This window comes from Cibotium barometz, chromosome 4 (genome assembly GCF_041138505.1).
Source record: "Cibotium barometz isolate CiBa-2024 chromosome 4, ASM4113850v1, whole genome shotgun sequence".
Taxonomy (NCBI): Eukaryota; Viridiplantae; Streptophyta; class Polypodiopsida; order Cyatheales; family Cibotiaceae; genus Cibotium; species Cibotium barometz.
In genome coordinates this window covers 65,277,535-65,294,002 of record NC_141049.1, presented here as the reverse complement: position 1 = coordinate 65,294,002, position 16,468 = coordinate 65,277,535, and the positions used below count along the sequence as shown (strand labels likewise).

Genomic DNA, 16,468 nt, shown 5'->3' with positions numbered 1-16,468 from the left:
TGTCTCCTCCACATTCTCTTTATGGTATCAGAGCTCTAGTTTGTGTGAGAGATAAGGAGGCAAGCAAGAGGCAAGAACAAGCAAGCTAGGAAGCGGTACACGGGTAAGAGCATCATCATCTCTTTCCCTTCTTGGTTTTAGGTACAATACCCCTTGGTAGCTCTAGGAGCTACACATATCTGATAGAGGAGCTTTCTTCGCAAGCTTGGAGGTACTTGTGTAGTACATAGTACTTTGTACTACAGTTTTGTAACCCAAATCATGTTTCGAGGTGTCTCAATCTCTGTTTTATCGCTGAAAGGTATTTTTGACAGTTTCAGGAAGTTCTGGTTAAGAACTGTCTCTGGTCAAAATCTGGTTATTGCAGTGAAGCAATGCATTTTGGAAGTTCAAACAGTGTTTGCACATGTATTGTTGACATTGGGTGTATGTATGTGTACTTTGGTCAGATTTGGTGGCCTACTACAGGTTCTGCTGAAAGTACTACTGCATTAGTTACAAAAGATATTATTGTGTTACAAGTTGCATACAGAAATTGTCTGTTATAGTTTTTTGATTGTTGCAGGAAAACATGTCTGACGGAATCAATCAGAAGTTGTCATTCACTGATGATTGAGAAGGTGGATAAGAATGACTTCCATGCCTGGAAGTCAGAATGACCAATTTCCTTATGGTGGGTAAAGGATTTTGGTACTATATCGAAGGAGACAATGAGGAGCCTCTTGATTTATCTGAAGAGAATGTCACTCCAATAGACATAAAGGCATACAAGGATTGGCTGTGATATTTCTTGGGCATAGAGGTGGTGAGATTACCTCACGGAATTTTGTTATTTGCAGAGGCAATATGGCTTGGACATGTTGTCCAAGTACGGTGGTATGACAAGTTGTAAGCTTATTTCAGTGCCATTGGAGCAGAACACAAAGCTTTCTATAGATACAAGTGAGCTTTTGGAGAACCCCACTACATACAGGCACATAGGGGGGCTTGATCTACATGACCATTACTAGGCCAGACTTGAGTTATGATGTTGGACTTGTGAGTCAGTTTATGCAAGCCCCTAGGAAGCCACACTTGGATGCGGCTAGACAGATTCTCAAGCACATAAAGTCCACAGTTGATATTGGACTTTTCTATGAGGTTGGTATAGAGATACAACTACATGGGTACACATATGCTGATTGGGCTAGTAGTGTTGTAGATATGAGATCTACCAGTGGTTTTATGTTCTCATTTGGGAGTGCTACTGTGAGTTGGAGAAGTAAGAAGCAACCAACAGTTGCCTTGTTGAGTACAAAGATAGAGTACAAGGGTGATGCTATGGCAGCTTGTGAGGTAGCTTGGTTTCAGAAGCTACTTGGTGATATGGGTGTGCCTGTGGATAGGGCAGTTGTCATTTATTGTGACAACATGAGTAGCATACAATTGGCTAATAACCCAGTATACCATGCTAGAATGAAGCACATTGAGGTGCACTATCACTTTGTGAGGGAGAAGGTTCTACTAGGTGATGTAGATGTGATATATGTCAGCACAAACGATCAGTGGTGGCTGACATCTTCATGAAGGCATTGGGCATAGAGAAGCTCCATAGGTTTAGGAGCTTACTTGAAGTGCAGTGTGTGGAGTTGAACTCGAGGAGGAGTGTTGAGATATCGAGCTCAACTAGTGCTACGGTGGACATTGATGACCCGCCTGGGTGATAGCTTCTGCACTTATGCCACTGGCATGGTTGGTGAGATTATGGTCGATATGCCACCAGGTTGTTTGACATCCACTTTGAAGTACTAGAGTTATGGCATAGTTATAGCGCCAGCTTAGTATAGTCAAGTTCACAGTGCTATAGACCGATCACTTTATATGTTGTTGTAGGAGAGTACTTTCCCTTTATGTATGTACTCTTATCTTTTAGTTATATGGTTATAGAGAAGAGAAGAAGATAGAAGAAAATTTAGCCATCCATCTATCTCTTGTGTGTGTGTGTGTGTGTGTGTGTGTTTGCTTGCAAGGAAATAAAGCTCTCTCTCTTCCCACATTCTCTTTACGAAACTCTCTTTTAGGGACTCATCTTCTTCAACAATCGTGGCACTAATGCTGGCCACACGATTGTCAACGAGGGCATTTAAGAACCAACCACCAAAGGCAACTGCAATTGTTGAGGGGGGCACAAGGACGTGTTGAAGGAGGAGAGGGGGGTGTAAGGGCGAGAAGAGGGGGTGCGATGAGGAAGGTCTCACAAAGGGCTTTGTGAGCTGATAATCCTAGGCCACACAGCATAGCATGTGCCATGCATGTGGCATGCCACCGTGGACTACGTAGTCCATGGTGGCATGCCATGTGTAAAATTCCTGAGGTCAGGCATCACACATGGTAGCGGCCATGTGTAATGCAAGTGGTTGGGCATTGCATGTGGTGCCAATGATTTGGCGCCACATGCAATGCCCGACCACTTGCATTACACGCGGCAGCTACTACATGTAATGCCTGAGTTCGGGCATTACATGATGAAGACCTTGAAGGATTTTGTCAAGCAAAGAGTTAGGCCGGAAGTAAGCATGGCAGAGGGTTGGCTATTGTGTCAAAACTATGGGGAGTATGTACAACAGAAGGAATAGTTGATGGCAAGATAGAGCAACATATATAAGAGAAAGAAAGAATACAAGATTTTTAGAAAGCTTCTATATTACCTTCTATTTCAGCCACTCCAAAGTTGGCTTGACCTTCTCCTTGTGAATGTGTTACTTGTGTTACAAAAAGTGAGGCCTCTTGCCCTTTATATAGGGTCCACCAGCAGGGGCTAGGGTTGTGGGCCAGCCCTAGATCCCTTTTCCAACCACATGTCCACTTTATTTGACTGTGTTCGCACCTCCATTACCTCTTCCTCTGATTCTTTACCTTGTATATCATACATTTCAACACCCCCTCTCAATGCCACCATAGGACAAGGTGAGAATTGGACATACAAGTTCAAAAAAGACCCCCTCTCAACCATACGATAGAAGATAAGGTAGGTAGCCTTTATATGATAGGCTTTAATGAAAGAGATGAGTTCTAGAGTAATGTGGTTCACTCCCAACTCTAGTAAGTATGCTTCACTCCTCAACTAGAAGAGTTGCTCGGCATGTGAGGAACTTACGAAATTCCCCTCAACCTTAGTAACATTTTGGTACCATCTCTTCTATAGTGGCTTCATGCACCACCCTTGTTGCTCCTTCGCTTTGATGAAACCATATTCTTGCAGAATACAATCTTCAAGTGGGATTTGCATGTACGATTCTCCATTACCTTGGCTTCTTCTTTAGTCCAGCTCTACCACAAAGATCAATACATGGCTGCCACTCATATTTTAATAGCTTATGCATGTGCTTCTCAATATGCTTCTAAGTTGCTTTCACCTTTCCACTTCGTCATTAATAATTATACTCTTTCTTATATATGTTGGTCTATCTTGCCATCAACTATTGCTTCCGTTGTCCATACTACCCATAATTTTGACACGGTATCAGAGCACAAGATGTATAGAAAGCTTCTATATTACCTTCTATTTCAACCACTCCAAAGTTGGATTGACCTTCTCCTTGTGAATGTGTTTCTTGTGTTACAAAAAGTGATGCCTCAGGACTGTCCTTTCTATAGGGTCCACCAAGGGCTAACCCTAGATCCCTTTTCCACCCACATGCCCACTTTATTTGAGTGTGTTCACACCTCCATTACCTCTTCCTCTCATCCTTAATCTTATATATCATATATTTCAACATAGTACAAGAAGCATGTGTCCACATTTCAGAGTATCTTTCTCAAGTAGATCCTACAATGCCACAATTGTGGAGTAATGAGGAAGATGAGCACATGGTGTCCCTTGTACCACAAGGCAAAGAAAAAGCAAGAGAATGGACACATCAATGTTGAAGAAGGTGAATACATTTTATATTCTCAATAGCATGAAGTTATGAGAAGAGGTGGATGGCAAGGTATGAAGAGGTGAAGAGAAACCAATATGAGGAGAGAAGAGCATTTAAGATGCGTTCAAGAGGCTTTCCATTTCCTTTGGAACTTGCATCACTTCCAAAAGATTATACTACTGATTGGATTTATGAAGAAATGGAAAAGGCCAAAGAACATAGAGAGATGGTGACATGAGAAGAGTGAGAGTATGCAAGAGGATGCGAGCCTCATGTAAGAAGAACACGGAGAGATGGTGATAGAAGAAGAGTGGGCTCGTATGCAAGAGGATACAAGCCTTATGTAAGTGTGTCTCTACTTTCTCTTTTTTTATTCAAGTAGCATTTCATGATATGGTTATTCAATATCATACATATATTTCATTTGGTGCTGGTGGTAGTATAAGGTATACAATGCCATGTGGTTCGAACGAAGGCCTTTCCGTACTCAACGTATAGATACAAAGAGAAATACCCAAGATTGTGGGGTTATGGCAAACTTTGAGCAAGAAAGTGGAGCAATTCTTGATTATTGTGGTATGATTCAAAATGGCCTAAAGGTTGGATTCAAGATATTCCAAATTTTCATATTAGATGTGAAGTGGTTCAAGGATATGTATGGAGACCCTCAAGCAACTATAAAAGGGCATCCAAATGGATTTATGGCGATCGATTCCACAAAATTTTGGCAAACAAAGAGGGACACATTTGTACTACCGCACCATTGTGAACAAGTAAATTCTAACCATAAGCTTTTATTATATCATACTTATTCATGTTTTGCACTCGATGTGTTTCTTCTTACAAGGTCGTATTTCATGCGGATATAAATGACAAGAAATGGTGGTATGTCATGCAAGTTGCTCCTCGTTCAAAGAGTATTTCCCAAGATAGGAATGTTGAAGAGTCATGGATGAAGAAGTGGCAATCGAAAATGAACATGCGGAGGATCAAATACAAGATGAAGAATGTGAGATACCACCAACTAATCAAGATGAAGGTGTCTTTATCCAAGATAATGAGGAAGGAATTGAATCTGATGATAATGATGATAAGTCCACTACTAGTGGGATAGATCTTTTTGTTGATCTTGCAATGGAGCATATGAATCGTGAGATAGACCAATTAGCATGTATGGATTTGATGGAAGATGCAAGAGATGTTGGGCCAAGCTCACCCTATTTCATTAAACAATTGTTCAATTTGCTAGTCTTGATTTACTCTATATATGATTGTATTACAATACATTTGGTGCTTCTTCCTTTGTGATATTGAGATATTTTCAGATCTCGGAAATGCTATGTGCAATGTTTGGATTTTTTTCCCGGTATGCGGCTATAGTCACATAATAGCCGCGTACTGTAATTGTGTGCACCCTGTGCACTTGCCCGGGTCCCCTCTCTCTACTCTCTCCACTCTCTCTCCTCTTCACGCGGCTATGGTCCCATCTCTTATAGTGTATACCTTTCATAAATAACCCCCCCTAACCTTTATTCTAAGGAATTATTGTCAAATATGTACTTACCCTTGATAACCCTTAACCCTTATTCTAGAACTAAAAATTTTAGGTTTCAATTTCAGGTTTCTCTATCGGCGCGGAGAAAGCAACTTCGCTGACGGAAAACATTTTTCGTTAAAAAGCACACTCTTTGCTTTTTCCGAAAGCAAAAGTCCTATCTATAAATTAAGAGCCTGCTATCCCTAAGTTTCCAAATACCATGGAGCAGCGCAGTTTGGACGTGACGCTTGTTTCGGCGCACGACGTGAAGAAGGTGAGCCGGCTGGGCAAGATGCGCTGCTACGCCATAGCGTGGGTGGAGAGGGACGCGCGTCCGGCCAGCGTCGGTCCAATGGCATGCACGCACGTGGACAAGAAGGGCGGGACAACGCCGCGCTGGGACCTGAACCTCTCACTGGGTAAAGTGCCAGACGCCTACTTCTGCCAGCCGGCTGCCGGCGGTGCATGGCTGAAGCTGGAGGTCTTCCACAAAGCGGCGCTGTTCGGAAGCTGCAGTTTTGTAGGCGCAGCCTCCATACCCCTCGCCGAGCTTCAGCTCTCTCGCAAAGAAGACAGAAACCCCCGGGCATTTCCATTGACAAGGCGGTCGGGGCGTGCTCACGGTTACCTTAACCTCTATGCTCACGTGGGCGACAAGTCTATGCCAAGCGCCGCCTCCCCATCCTACTATGTTGACGCTGCAGCCATGCAGTATACCCGGTACCCATATTATAGCTATCCACCTTTAGGCTATAGAGGTCGACGGAGGCCTCCGTCGGGAGTCGGCCTCGGAGGAGTCTTCATTGGTCACGCCATTGGGGGTTTCTAGTTACCGCCCTGTGTTATCTCGACGTTTTCATAGGAAGGTTGGCTATGGAGCTCTCGCTGCACCTTTGTTAAAACCTCCACAACAAACGTAGAAAGTTTGACCCAAATTATTCCTCAAACCTTCTCAACGTGATGTGCTTGTTCTTAAAACTTTTGTATAATCCTTCATTATGCTCAAGCTACTCGTTTGCTTTTGTCAAGTAATCTCCGCTTTCTCATATGTACTGGCATTATTTTCTCGACATTTTCTCTCGTGTTCAGTGCTGAAATTTGAAGGTTATTTTACCGGCATTATTTCCCTCTAAGCCTTCGTAAGAAGGCCAAGGAGAATTTTGGGTTGCTAAATAAAATCACTTCAAAATTTAGGCCTTTACACTTTGAAGGCCACACGGGATTTCATTTTTTCATTGAAGGCCGAGTTGGTGAAGAAGTTTCCAATTTTTTTAATAAACAAATTTAAGTACGTTATATATAATTCAAATTATAGTGCTACATAAGACATTGGCCAATGTCAGGTTGCCGTAGTGGCCCTTGGAGGCTATGATTATTTGGGAATATCTTTAATTTAATGCTCACCGTCACCACCTTTAACTAACCTTCACTTTAGCATGTATGCCACTATATACTCTCTAAACTTTAAAGAGGTCTAGACTCTAGCACCACCCATTGCCCAAGCTCCATCAGAGAGTCAAGAGCGTCTAGACTCTAGAGTCCACGAGTCTACTATCTAGATTCCACATCCAAAGTATAGACTCCTTTCAAGTTTGAGGCTTCAGCATTGCTCCAATGGCTAGTTTCCTCAGCACTCAGCTCTCCAGTCTTTAAAGTGCAGAATCATGAATCGAAACTAGGAGTCCTAGACTCCCACAGTGACTTGTGAGTATGGAGTCTAGACTCCCTGATGTTGTCAACTTACTACCTCTTAGTGCTCAAGGCCAGTAGAGCCATCTTAGCTCTTGAGTCGTAAATGTCAACTTGTGGCCTCTCAATGTCATAGCTCACCTCATTGGCTTAGGTTCTACTACAAGAGGCACCAGATTAGCCCCCCATCCTACCATCACATCCACATCCCATCACATCCACCTTCTAACACCCGACGTGGTAGCCCGAGCCATCCGGAGATTCAAAAACGATCGATCACCAACTCATTACTACCAGTCACCGCTAAGGGCATCACAGTAATGGGAGTCCTTGATGGTGGTGCAGGCCGAGCTTTAGCCTTGATTGCTCCCAACTTCCAAGTCCAGACTCTATGTAGCTTGATGTTGGGACATCTCATAGTTTAGCTCCCGACCTCCAACAACGTCACATTTTGTGACTTTAACTCATGAGCTACTTGGTACTCCTTTAATCTAAGAAAGTGATTTTTTTCTTTTTTTATTAACTCACTTACTATACATACATATGTGAAATTATTATTAAAACTCAATGTGATTTAGCTCTTTGCTTTGATGAGTGGAGATTATCAAATGGCGAGTGGAGATTGGGTGGTCATACAATAAGGGTCCTCACTTTGGGATCATGTTGTGCAGATGGGATACCCTTGAGGTAGCTTGATCGAATTATGCTTCCAATCGTATCATCCCAAGTGGCAGTCACTAGATGCTTGGGAGATAACTCGACCGAGTTACCGACCTTGCCACTTGGGATATTACCGCGATGACCACGTAATTCATGGTGTACATCCATAATGCACCATGTACCTCGGCTGAGTTACTGAGCCTGCCATGACCACGTAATTCATGGTGGACATCCACAAGGCACCATGTACCTCGACCGAGTTCAATTGTGGACATCCACATATGCTTAATGGAGGTAGGAAGTGAATATCCACACAACTCAAATGAGTTACGTGGTGGATATCCACATAAGTAACTCGATCGAGTCATGGGGTGGACATCCACCACGGAACTCGATCGATATACAAGCTACCTTGATGATGTTGTAAAGAAAGAAAAAGATTCAAAAATAAATAAAATTATGCATAACTCGACCAAGTTACGTGGACACCTAACCCATGATGGACACGTGTGTGCCTCGTTGACATTACGAAGGAAACCCTAACCTGATCAAGGCCCCCTTTTTTTCATCCCCCCCCTCCCTCATTCTCTCACTGTTCATCCCTCATTCTCTTAGAGCTCCTTCACTCCTTAATCTACATTAGATTTTCACATAATCATACATTTCAACACCCCCTCTCAATGCCACCATAGGACAAGGTGAGAATTGGACATACAAGTTCAACAAAGACTCCCTCTCAACCATACGATAGAAGATAAGGTAGGTAGCCTTTATATGATAGGCTTTAATGAAAGAGATGAGTTCTAGAGTAATGTGGTTCACTCCCAACTCTAGTAAGCATCCTTCACTCCTCAACTAGAAGAGTTGCTCGGCATGTGAGGAACTTACGAAATTCCCCTCAACCTTAGTAACATTTTGGTACCATCTCTTCTATAGTGGCTTCAAGCACCACCCTTGTTGCTCCTTCGCTTTGATGACACCATATTCTTGCAGAATACAATCTTCAAGTGGGATTTGCATGTACGATTCTTCATTACCTTGGCTTCTTCTTTAGTCCAGCTCTACCACAAAGACCAATACATGGCTGCCACTCATATTTTAATAGCTTATGCATGTGCTTCTCAATATGCTTCTAAGTTGCTTTCACCTTTCCACTTCGTCATTAATAATTATACTCTTTCTTATATATGTTGGTCTATCTTGCCATCAACTATTGCTTCCGTTGTCCATACTACCCATAATTTTGACACGGTATCAGAGCACAAGATGTATAGAAAGCTTCTATATTACCTTCTATTTCAGCCACTCCAAAGTTGGCTTGACCTTCTCCTTGTGAATGTGTTTCTTGTGTTACAAAAAGTGATGCCTCAGGACTGTCCTTTCTATAGGGTCCACCAAGGGCTAACCCTAGATCCCTTTTCCACCCACATGCCCACTTTATTTGAGTGTGTTCACACCTCCATTACCTCTTCCTCTCATCCTTAATCTTATACATCATATATTTCAACATAGTACAAGAAGCATGTGTCCACATTTCAGAGTATCTTTCTCAAGTAGATCCTACAATGCCACAATTGTGAAGTAATGAGGAAGATGAGCACATGGTGTCCCTTGTACCACAAGGCAAAGAAAAAGCAAGAGAATGGACACATCAATGTTGAAGAAGGTGAATACATTTTATATTCTCAATAGCATGAAGTTATGAGAAGAGGTGGATGGCAAGGTATGAAGAGGTGAGGAGAAACCAATATGAGGAGAGAAGAGCACTTAAGATGCGTTCAAGAGGCTTTCCATTTCCTTTGGAACTTGCATCACTTCCAAAAGATTGTTCTATTGATTGGATTTATGAAGAAATGGAAAAGGCCAAGAACATGGAGAGATGGTGACATGAGAAGAGTGAGAGGATGCAAGAGGATGCGAGCCTCATGTAAGAAGAACACGGAGAGATGGTGATAGAAGAAGAGTGGGCTCGTATTCAAGAGGATACAAGCCTTATGTAAGTGTGTCTCTACTTTCTCTTTTTTTATTCAAGTAGCATCTCATGATATGGTTATTCAATATCATACATATATTTCATTTGGTGTTGGTGGTAGTATAAGGTATACAATGCCATGTGGTTCGAACGAAGGCCTTTCCGTACTCAACGTATAGATACAAAGAGAAATACCCAAGATTGTGGGGTTATGGCAAACTTTGAGCAAGAAAGTGGAGCAATTCTTGATTATTGTAGTATGATTCAAAATGTCCTAAAGGTTGGATTCAAGATATTCCAAATTTTCATATTAGATGTGAAGTGGTTCAAGGATATGTGTGGAGACCCTCAAGCAACTATAAAAGGGCATCCAAATGGATTTATGGCGATCGATTCCACAAAATTTTGGCAAACAAAGAGGGACACATTTGTACTACCTCACCATTGTGAACAAGTAAATTCTAACCATAAGCTTTTATTATATCATACTTATTCATGTTTAATTTGCACTCGATGTGTTTCTTCTTGCAAGGTCGTATTTCATGCGGATATAAATGACAAGAAATGGTGGTATGTCATGCAAGTTGCTCCTCGTTCAAAGAGTATTTTCCAAGATAGGAATGTTGAAGAGTCATGGACGAAGAAATGGCAATCGAAAATGAACATGCGGAGGATCAAATACAAGATGAAGAATGTGAGATACCACCAACTAATCAAGATGAAGGTGTCTTTATCCAAGATAATGAGGAAGGAATTGAATTTGATGATGATGATGATAAGTCCACTACTAGTGGGATAGATCTTTTTGTTGATCTTGCAATGGAGCATATGGATCGTGAGATAGACCAATTAGCATGTATGGATTTGATGGAAGATGCAAGAGATGTTGGGCCAAGCTCACCCTATTTCATTAAACAATTGTTCAATTTGCTAGTCTTGATTTACTCTATATATGATTGTATTACAATACATTTGGTGCTTCTTCTTTTGTGATATTGGGATATTTTCAGATCTCGGAAATGCTATGTGCAATGTTAGGATTTTTTCCCAGTATGCGGCTATAGTCACATAATAGCTGCGTACTGTAATTGTGTGCACCCTGTGCACTTGCCCGGGTCCCCTCTCTCTACTCTCTCCACTCTCTCTCCTCTTCACGCGGCTATGGTCCCATCTCTTATAGTGTATACCTTTCATAAATAACCCCCCCTAACCTTTATTCTAAGGAATTATTGTCAAATATGTACTTACCCTTGATAACCCTTAACCCTTATTCTAGAACTAAAAATTTTAGGTTTCAATTTCAGGTTTCTCTATCGGCGCGGAGAAAGCAACTTCGCTGACGGAAAACATTTTTCGTTAAAAAGCACACTCTTTGCTTTTTCCGAAAGCAAAAGTCCTATCTATAAATTAAGAGCCTGCTATCCCTAAGTTTCCAAATACCATGGAGCAGCGCAGTTTGGACGTGACGCTTGTTTCGGCGCACGACGTGAAGAAGGTGAGCCGGCTGGGCAAGATGCGCTGCTACGCCATAGCGTGGGTGGAGAGGGACGCGCGTCCGGCCAGCGTCGGTCCAATGGCATGCACGCACGTGGACAAGAAGGGCGGGACAACGCCGCGCTGGGACCTGAACCTCTCACTGGGTAAAGTGCCAGACGCCTACTTGTGCCAGCCGGCTGCCGGCGGTGCATGGCTGAAGCTGGAGGTCTTCCACAAAGCGGCGCTGTTCGGAAGCTGCAATTTTGTAGGCGCAGCCTCCATACCCCTCGCCGAGCTTCAGCTCTCTCGCAAAGAAGACAGAAACCCCCGGGCATTTCCATTGACAAGGCGGTCGGGGCGTGCTCACGGTTACCTTAACCTCTATGCTCACGTGGGCGACAAGTCTATGCCAAGCGCCGCCTCCCCATCCTACTATGTTGACGCTGCAGCCATGCAGTATACCAGGTACCCATATTATAGCTACCCACCTGTAGGCTATAGAGGTCGACGGAGGCCTCCGTCGGGAGTCGGCCTCGGAGGCGTCTTCATTGGTCACGCCATTGGGGGTTTCTAGTTACCGCCCTGTGTTATCTCGACGTTTTCATAGGAAGGTTGGCTATGGAGCTCTCGCTGCACCTTTGTTAAAACCTCCACAACAAACCTAGAAAGTTTTGCCCAAATTATTCGTCAAACCTTCTCAACGTGATGTGCTTGTACTTAAAACTTTTGTATAATCCTTCATTATGCTCAAGCTACTCGTTTGATTTTGTCAAGTAATCTCCGCTTTCTCATATGTACTGGCATTATTTTCTGGTAAAATAACCTTCAAATTTCAGCACTGAACACGAGAGAAAATGTCGAAGCCTTCGTAAGAAGGCCAAGGAGAATTTTGGGTTGCTAAATAAAATCAGTTCAAAATTTAGGCCTTTACACTTTGAAGGCCACACGGGATTTCATTTTCTCATTGAAGGCCGAGTTGGTGAAGAAGTTTTCAAATTTTTTAATAATCAAATTTAAGTACGTTATATATAATTCAAATTATAGTGCTACATAAGACATTGGCCAATGTCAGGTTGCCGTAGTCCTTGGAGGCTATGATTATTTGGGAATATCTTTAATTTAATGCTCACCGTCACCACCTTTAACTAACCTTCACTTTAGCATGTATGCCACTATATACTCTCTAAACTTTAAAGAGGTCTAGACTCTAGCACCATCCATTGCCCAAGCTCCATCAGAGAGTCAAGAGCGTCTAGCTCTAGAGTCCACGAGTCTACTATCCAGATTCCACATCCAAAGTATAGACTTCTTTCAAGTTTGAGGCTTCAGCATTGCTCCAATGGCTAGTTTCCTCAGCACTCAGCTCTCCAGTCTCTAAAGTGATGAATCGAAAAACTAAGAGTCCTAGACTCCCAGTGACTTGTGAGTATGGAGTCTAGACTCCCTGATGTTGTCAACTTACTACCTCTTAGTGCTCAAGCCCTCAGCTCAAGGCCAGTAGAGCCATCTTAGCTCCCGAGTCGCAGATGTCAACTTGTGGCCTCTCAATGTCATAGCTCAGCTCATTGGCTTAGGTTCTACTACAAGAGGCACCAGATCAGCCCCCCATCCTACCATCACATCCACATCCCATCACATCCACCTTCTTCACACCCGACGTGGTAGCCCGAGCCATCCGGAGATTCAAAAACGATCGATCACCAACTCATTACTACCAGTCACCGCTAAAGGCATCACAGTAATGGGAGTCCTTGATGGTGGTGCAGGCCGCGAGCTTTAGCCTGGTTGATTACTCCCAACTTCCAAGTCCAGACTTTATGTAGCCTGATGTTGGCACACTTTATAGTTTAGCTCCTGACCTCCAACAATGTCACATTTTGTGACTTTAACTCATGAGCTACTTGGTACTGCTTTAATCTAAGAAAGTGATTTTTTTCTTTATTTATTAACTCACTTACTATACATACATATGTGAAATTATTATTAAAACTCAATGTGATTTAGCTCTTTGCTTTGATGAGGGGAGATTATCAAATGCCGAGTGGAGATTGGGTGGTCGTACAATAAGGGTCCTCACTTTGGGATCATGTTGTGTAGATGGGATACCCTTGAGGTAGCTTGATCGAATTATGCTTCCAATCGTATCATCCCAAGTGGCAGTCACTAGATGCTTGGGAGATAACTCGACCGAGTTACCGACCTTGCCACTTGGGATATTACCGATGACCACGTAATTCATGGTGTACATCCATAATGCACCATGTACCTCGGCTGAGTTACTGACCTTGCCACACCTGGGATATTGCCGATGACCACGTAATTCATGGTGGACATCCACAAGGCACCATGTACCTCGACCGAGTTCAATTGTGGACATCCACATATGTTTAATGGAGGTAGGAAGTGGATATCCACACAACTCAAATGAGTTACGTGGTGGATATCCACATACGTACCATGTAACTCGATCGAGTCATGGGGTGGACATCCACCACGGAACTCGATCGATATACAAGCTATCCACATGGATGCCAATATATAACTCAACCGAGTTACTTACATAACCCATGGCATTCATATACATCAAGCATGTACCTTGATGATGTTGTAAAGAAAGAAAAAGATTCAAAAAAAATAAAACTATGCATAACTCGACCGAGTTACGTGGACACCTAACCCATGATGGACACGTGTGTGCCTCGTTGACATTACGAAGGAAACCCTAACTTGATCAAGATATAAAGGCCCCCTTTTTTTCATCCCCCCCCTCTCATTCTCACTGTTCACTCTTAGAGCTCCTTCACTCCCTAATCTACATTAGATTTTCACATAATCATTCACCTAATCTCCATTAGGTCTTCCCTAATCTTCATTAGACATTTTGAACACTTTCACTTCCACACCTAGGTTAGGGTTTTCATTAGGGTGGCCTCACATTATCCTCTTTAGCATCTGAAACTCACACGAGTAGCCGTGATTCACCGTACACGAATGTGGGTGACACACCATCTACCTTGCACATTGTGGCGGCAGACCTAGAGGCGATGTCCTCCTTTACATAGCCTAGGTAGCATCGTTCTGTAGACATGTCTGTAGATAAGTGGCTAGAGATGCACCATACTACTGGAGTTGTAAGATTCCTCCCCAGCCTCTCTAGATGTCCAGCATCTTCCCCTGTAATCAATCCACTCTTCAGAAATATAAAAGATCTTGTCTCTGCCTATTTTGACATAGAGAGAGAAAATATTCTAGAGAGAGAATATTCAGATTTTGAATATTTTAGATAGAAAAATTTCTCATATTATTAAAATGAATTCCCCTGAAACAGAAATTCAAAAAGAACTTTCCAATGTGCAATTGGAATTTATTGGAAATGGGTATAAAGGACCTTAGCCTAAGGATCTAGATTTTCAGAAATTTTTGGATTATGGTCCAATTAAGGTTCCTATGGGCCAATAGCATCAATCCATGTGTAGGGAGGAGATAAATCCAATTTGTAAAAGAAGATACCCAAAAATGAGTAAATGCTCACATAAGATGAAGATTTGACTATGTACAAGGTTTATTAGTAAGAAACTATGAGCAATATTAAAAATATGAGATATTTTGGGTATCCAAAAATGAGTAAATGCTCACACAAGATGAAGAGTTGAAAATATACAAGGTTTATTAGTAAAAAACTATGAGCAATATTAAAAATATGAGATATTTTGGGTATCCAAAAATGAGTAAATGCTCACACAAGATGAAGAGTTGAAAATGTACAAGGTTTATTAGTAAAAAACTATGAGCAATATTAAAAATATGAGATATTTTGGGTATCCAAAAATGAGTAAATGCTCACACAAGATGAAGAGTTGAAAATGTACAAGGTTTATTAGTAAAAAACTATGAGCAATATTAAAAATATGAGATATTTTGGGTATAATGATTCCATTTTGACACATATGTAAGGAAGGGGAGTCGGAGTTGCATATTTCACATGCTTGAATGAGTTTTAGACTCAAAAATAATGTGATATTTTTATCTCTCCTCTCTCTTGAACCAAACCAAATCAAAATGGAACCAAACCGAATCAAAAAGTAACCAAACTCGGTCCAAATCTAGTCCAAATTCAACCAAACTGAATTTAGAAAATTCTAGAATTCAGTTAGCTTTGGTTAGAGCTTCCCTCTCCTATAAATAGAACATGAGTCCTTTGAAAAAAATAGAAGAATTTTACTATACTAGAGTTATGCTGAAATAATGCTAATTTCTACTATTTTCTAAAATTCTCTCCAAATTGAAGAAATTGGAGCTTCCCTCTTTCTTCAATCCCCATTGGTGGCTCCATCAACATACTTAACCAATTGATTGGTTGGGAGCCTCTACCGTGAACAAAGAATCAAGCAATTTGTAAGGTAATTAGTGAATTTTGATCATTTTCTATAATTTCTCAATGTTTCTCTCTTCTCAACCCCTCTCAAGCTTGAGAAGTTTAATTGGAATGGTTTTTGAATGCTATTGAAGTTAATTGATGAATGGTAGTACTTGAATTACATAAATTGATGAATGTTATTGAAGTTAATTGATGAAAGATAGTAAAGAATTACATAAATTTTCATTTATGCTTAATTCTAATGGTTTTTATGTAATTTCTCTCTCTCACTCAAAGAATGGTCATTCTCATGACCTATTCTCAATCCAAGTGAAGTTTTTTATAAAGCTTTTCCCTAATTTAAGATTAATCTATGCTTGAGGTCAAATTAATGGCTTTTTTCTATGCTTTTAGTTTATGTATTTCTTGAATATTGATGATTCAATCCATTATGGGTTAATGATCCAATTAGGGATCATTCTAATCATTCCCTTAATGATAAGCTTTATCCTTCAAAATAATTTGAGATTTATCAGTCATAGCAGCGGAGCTATGGCAAATTTTTTATAAAAATTACACATAAAATAATTTCATTCAAAGCATGAAAAGAGGACTTCCTACCATATTCTTGGAATTATCATCCTAGATTAATTGAAAGATATTCATTGTAATCATAGAGAAATTGATTTTTATATTATGCTTAATTGGATTTCATGCATAGAGGTATACATAAAAGATTATTTATTTTAATGTAAAAGTGTTACTTTTATCATAATTGGATTTCATGCATAGAGGTATGCATAAAAGATTATTATTTTAATGTAAAAGTGTTACTTTTATCATAATTGGATTTCATGCATAGAGGTATGCATAAA

General features: G+C 41.1%; 2 protein-coding genes across 2 annotated transcripts; both read left to right on the top strand.

The window, feature by feature from the left end:
• The first annotated feature begins 5,659 nt into the window (after nucleotides 1-5,659).
• Nucleotides 5,660-6,268, top strand: LOC147639519 (protein SRC2 homolog). Its single transcript, XM_086794386.1, has one exon. It carries the CDS (start codon nucleotides 5,660-5,662, stop codon nucleotides 6,266-6,268), a length of 609 nt encoding a protein of 202 aa, XP_086650512.1.
• A 4,933-nt stretch (nucleotides 6,269-11,201) lies between these two features.
• Nucleotides 11,202-11,810, top strand: LOC147639518 (protein SRC2 homolog). The gene has a single exon (XM_086794372.1). It carries the CDS (start codon nucleotides 11,202-11,204, stop codon nucleotides 11,808-11,810), a length of 609 nt encoding a protein of 202 aa, XP_086650498.1.
• The last annotated feature ends 4,658 nt before the right edge of the window (nucleotides 11,811-16,468 follow it).

Coding starts and splice junctions, on each gene's coding strand:
- LOC147639519 (XM_086794386.1), top strand. CDS start 5,660: ATGGAGCAGCGCAGTTTGGACGTGACGCTTGTTTCGGCGCACGACGTG.
- LOC147639518 (XM_086794372.1), top strand. CDS start 11,202: ATGGAGCAGCGCAGTTTGGACGTGACGCTTGTTTCGGCGCACGACGTG.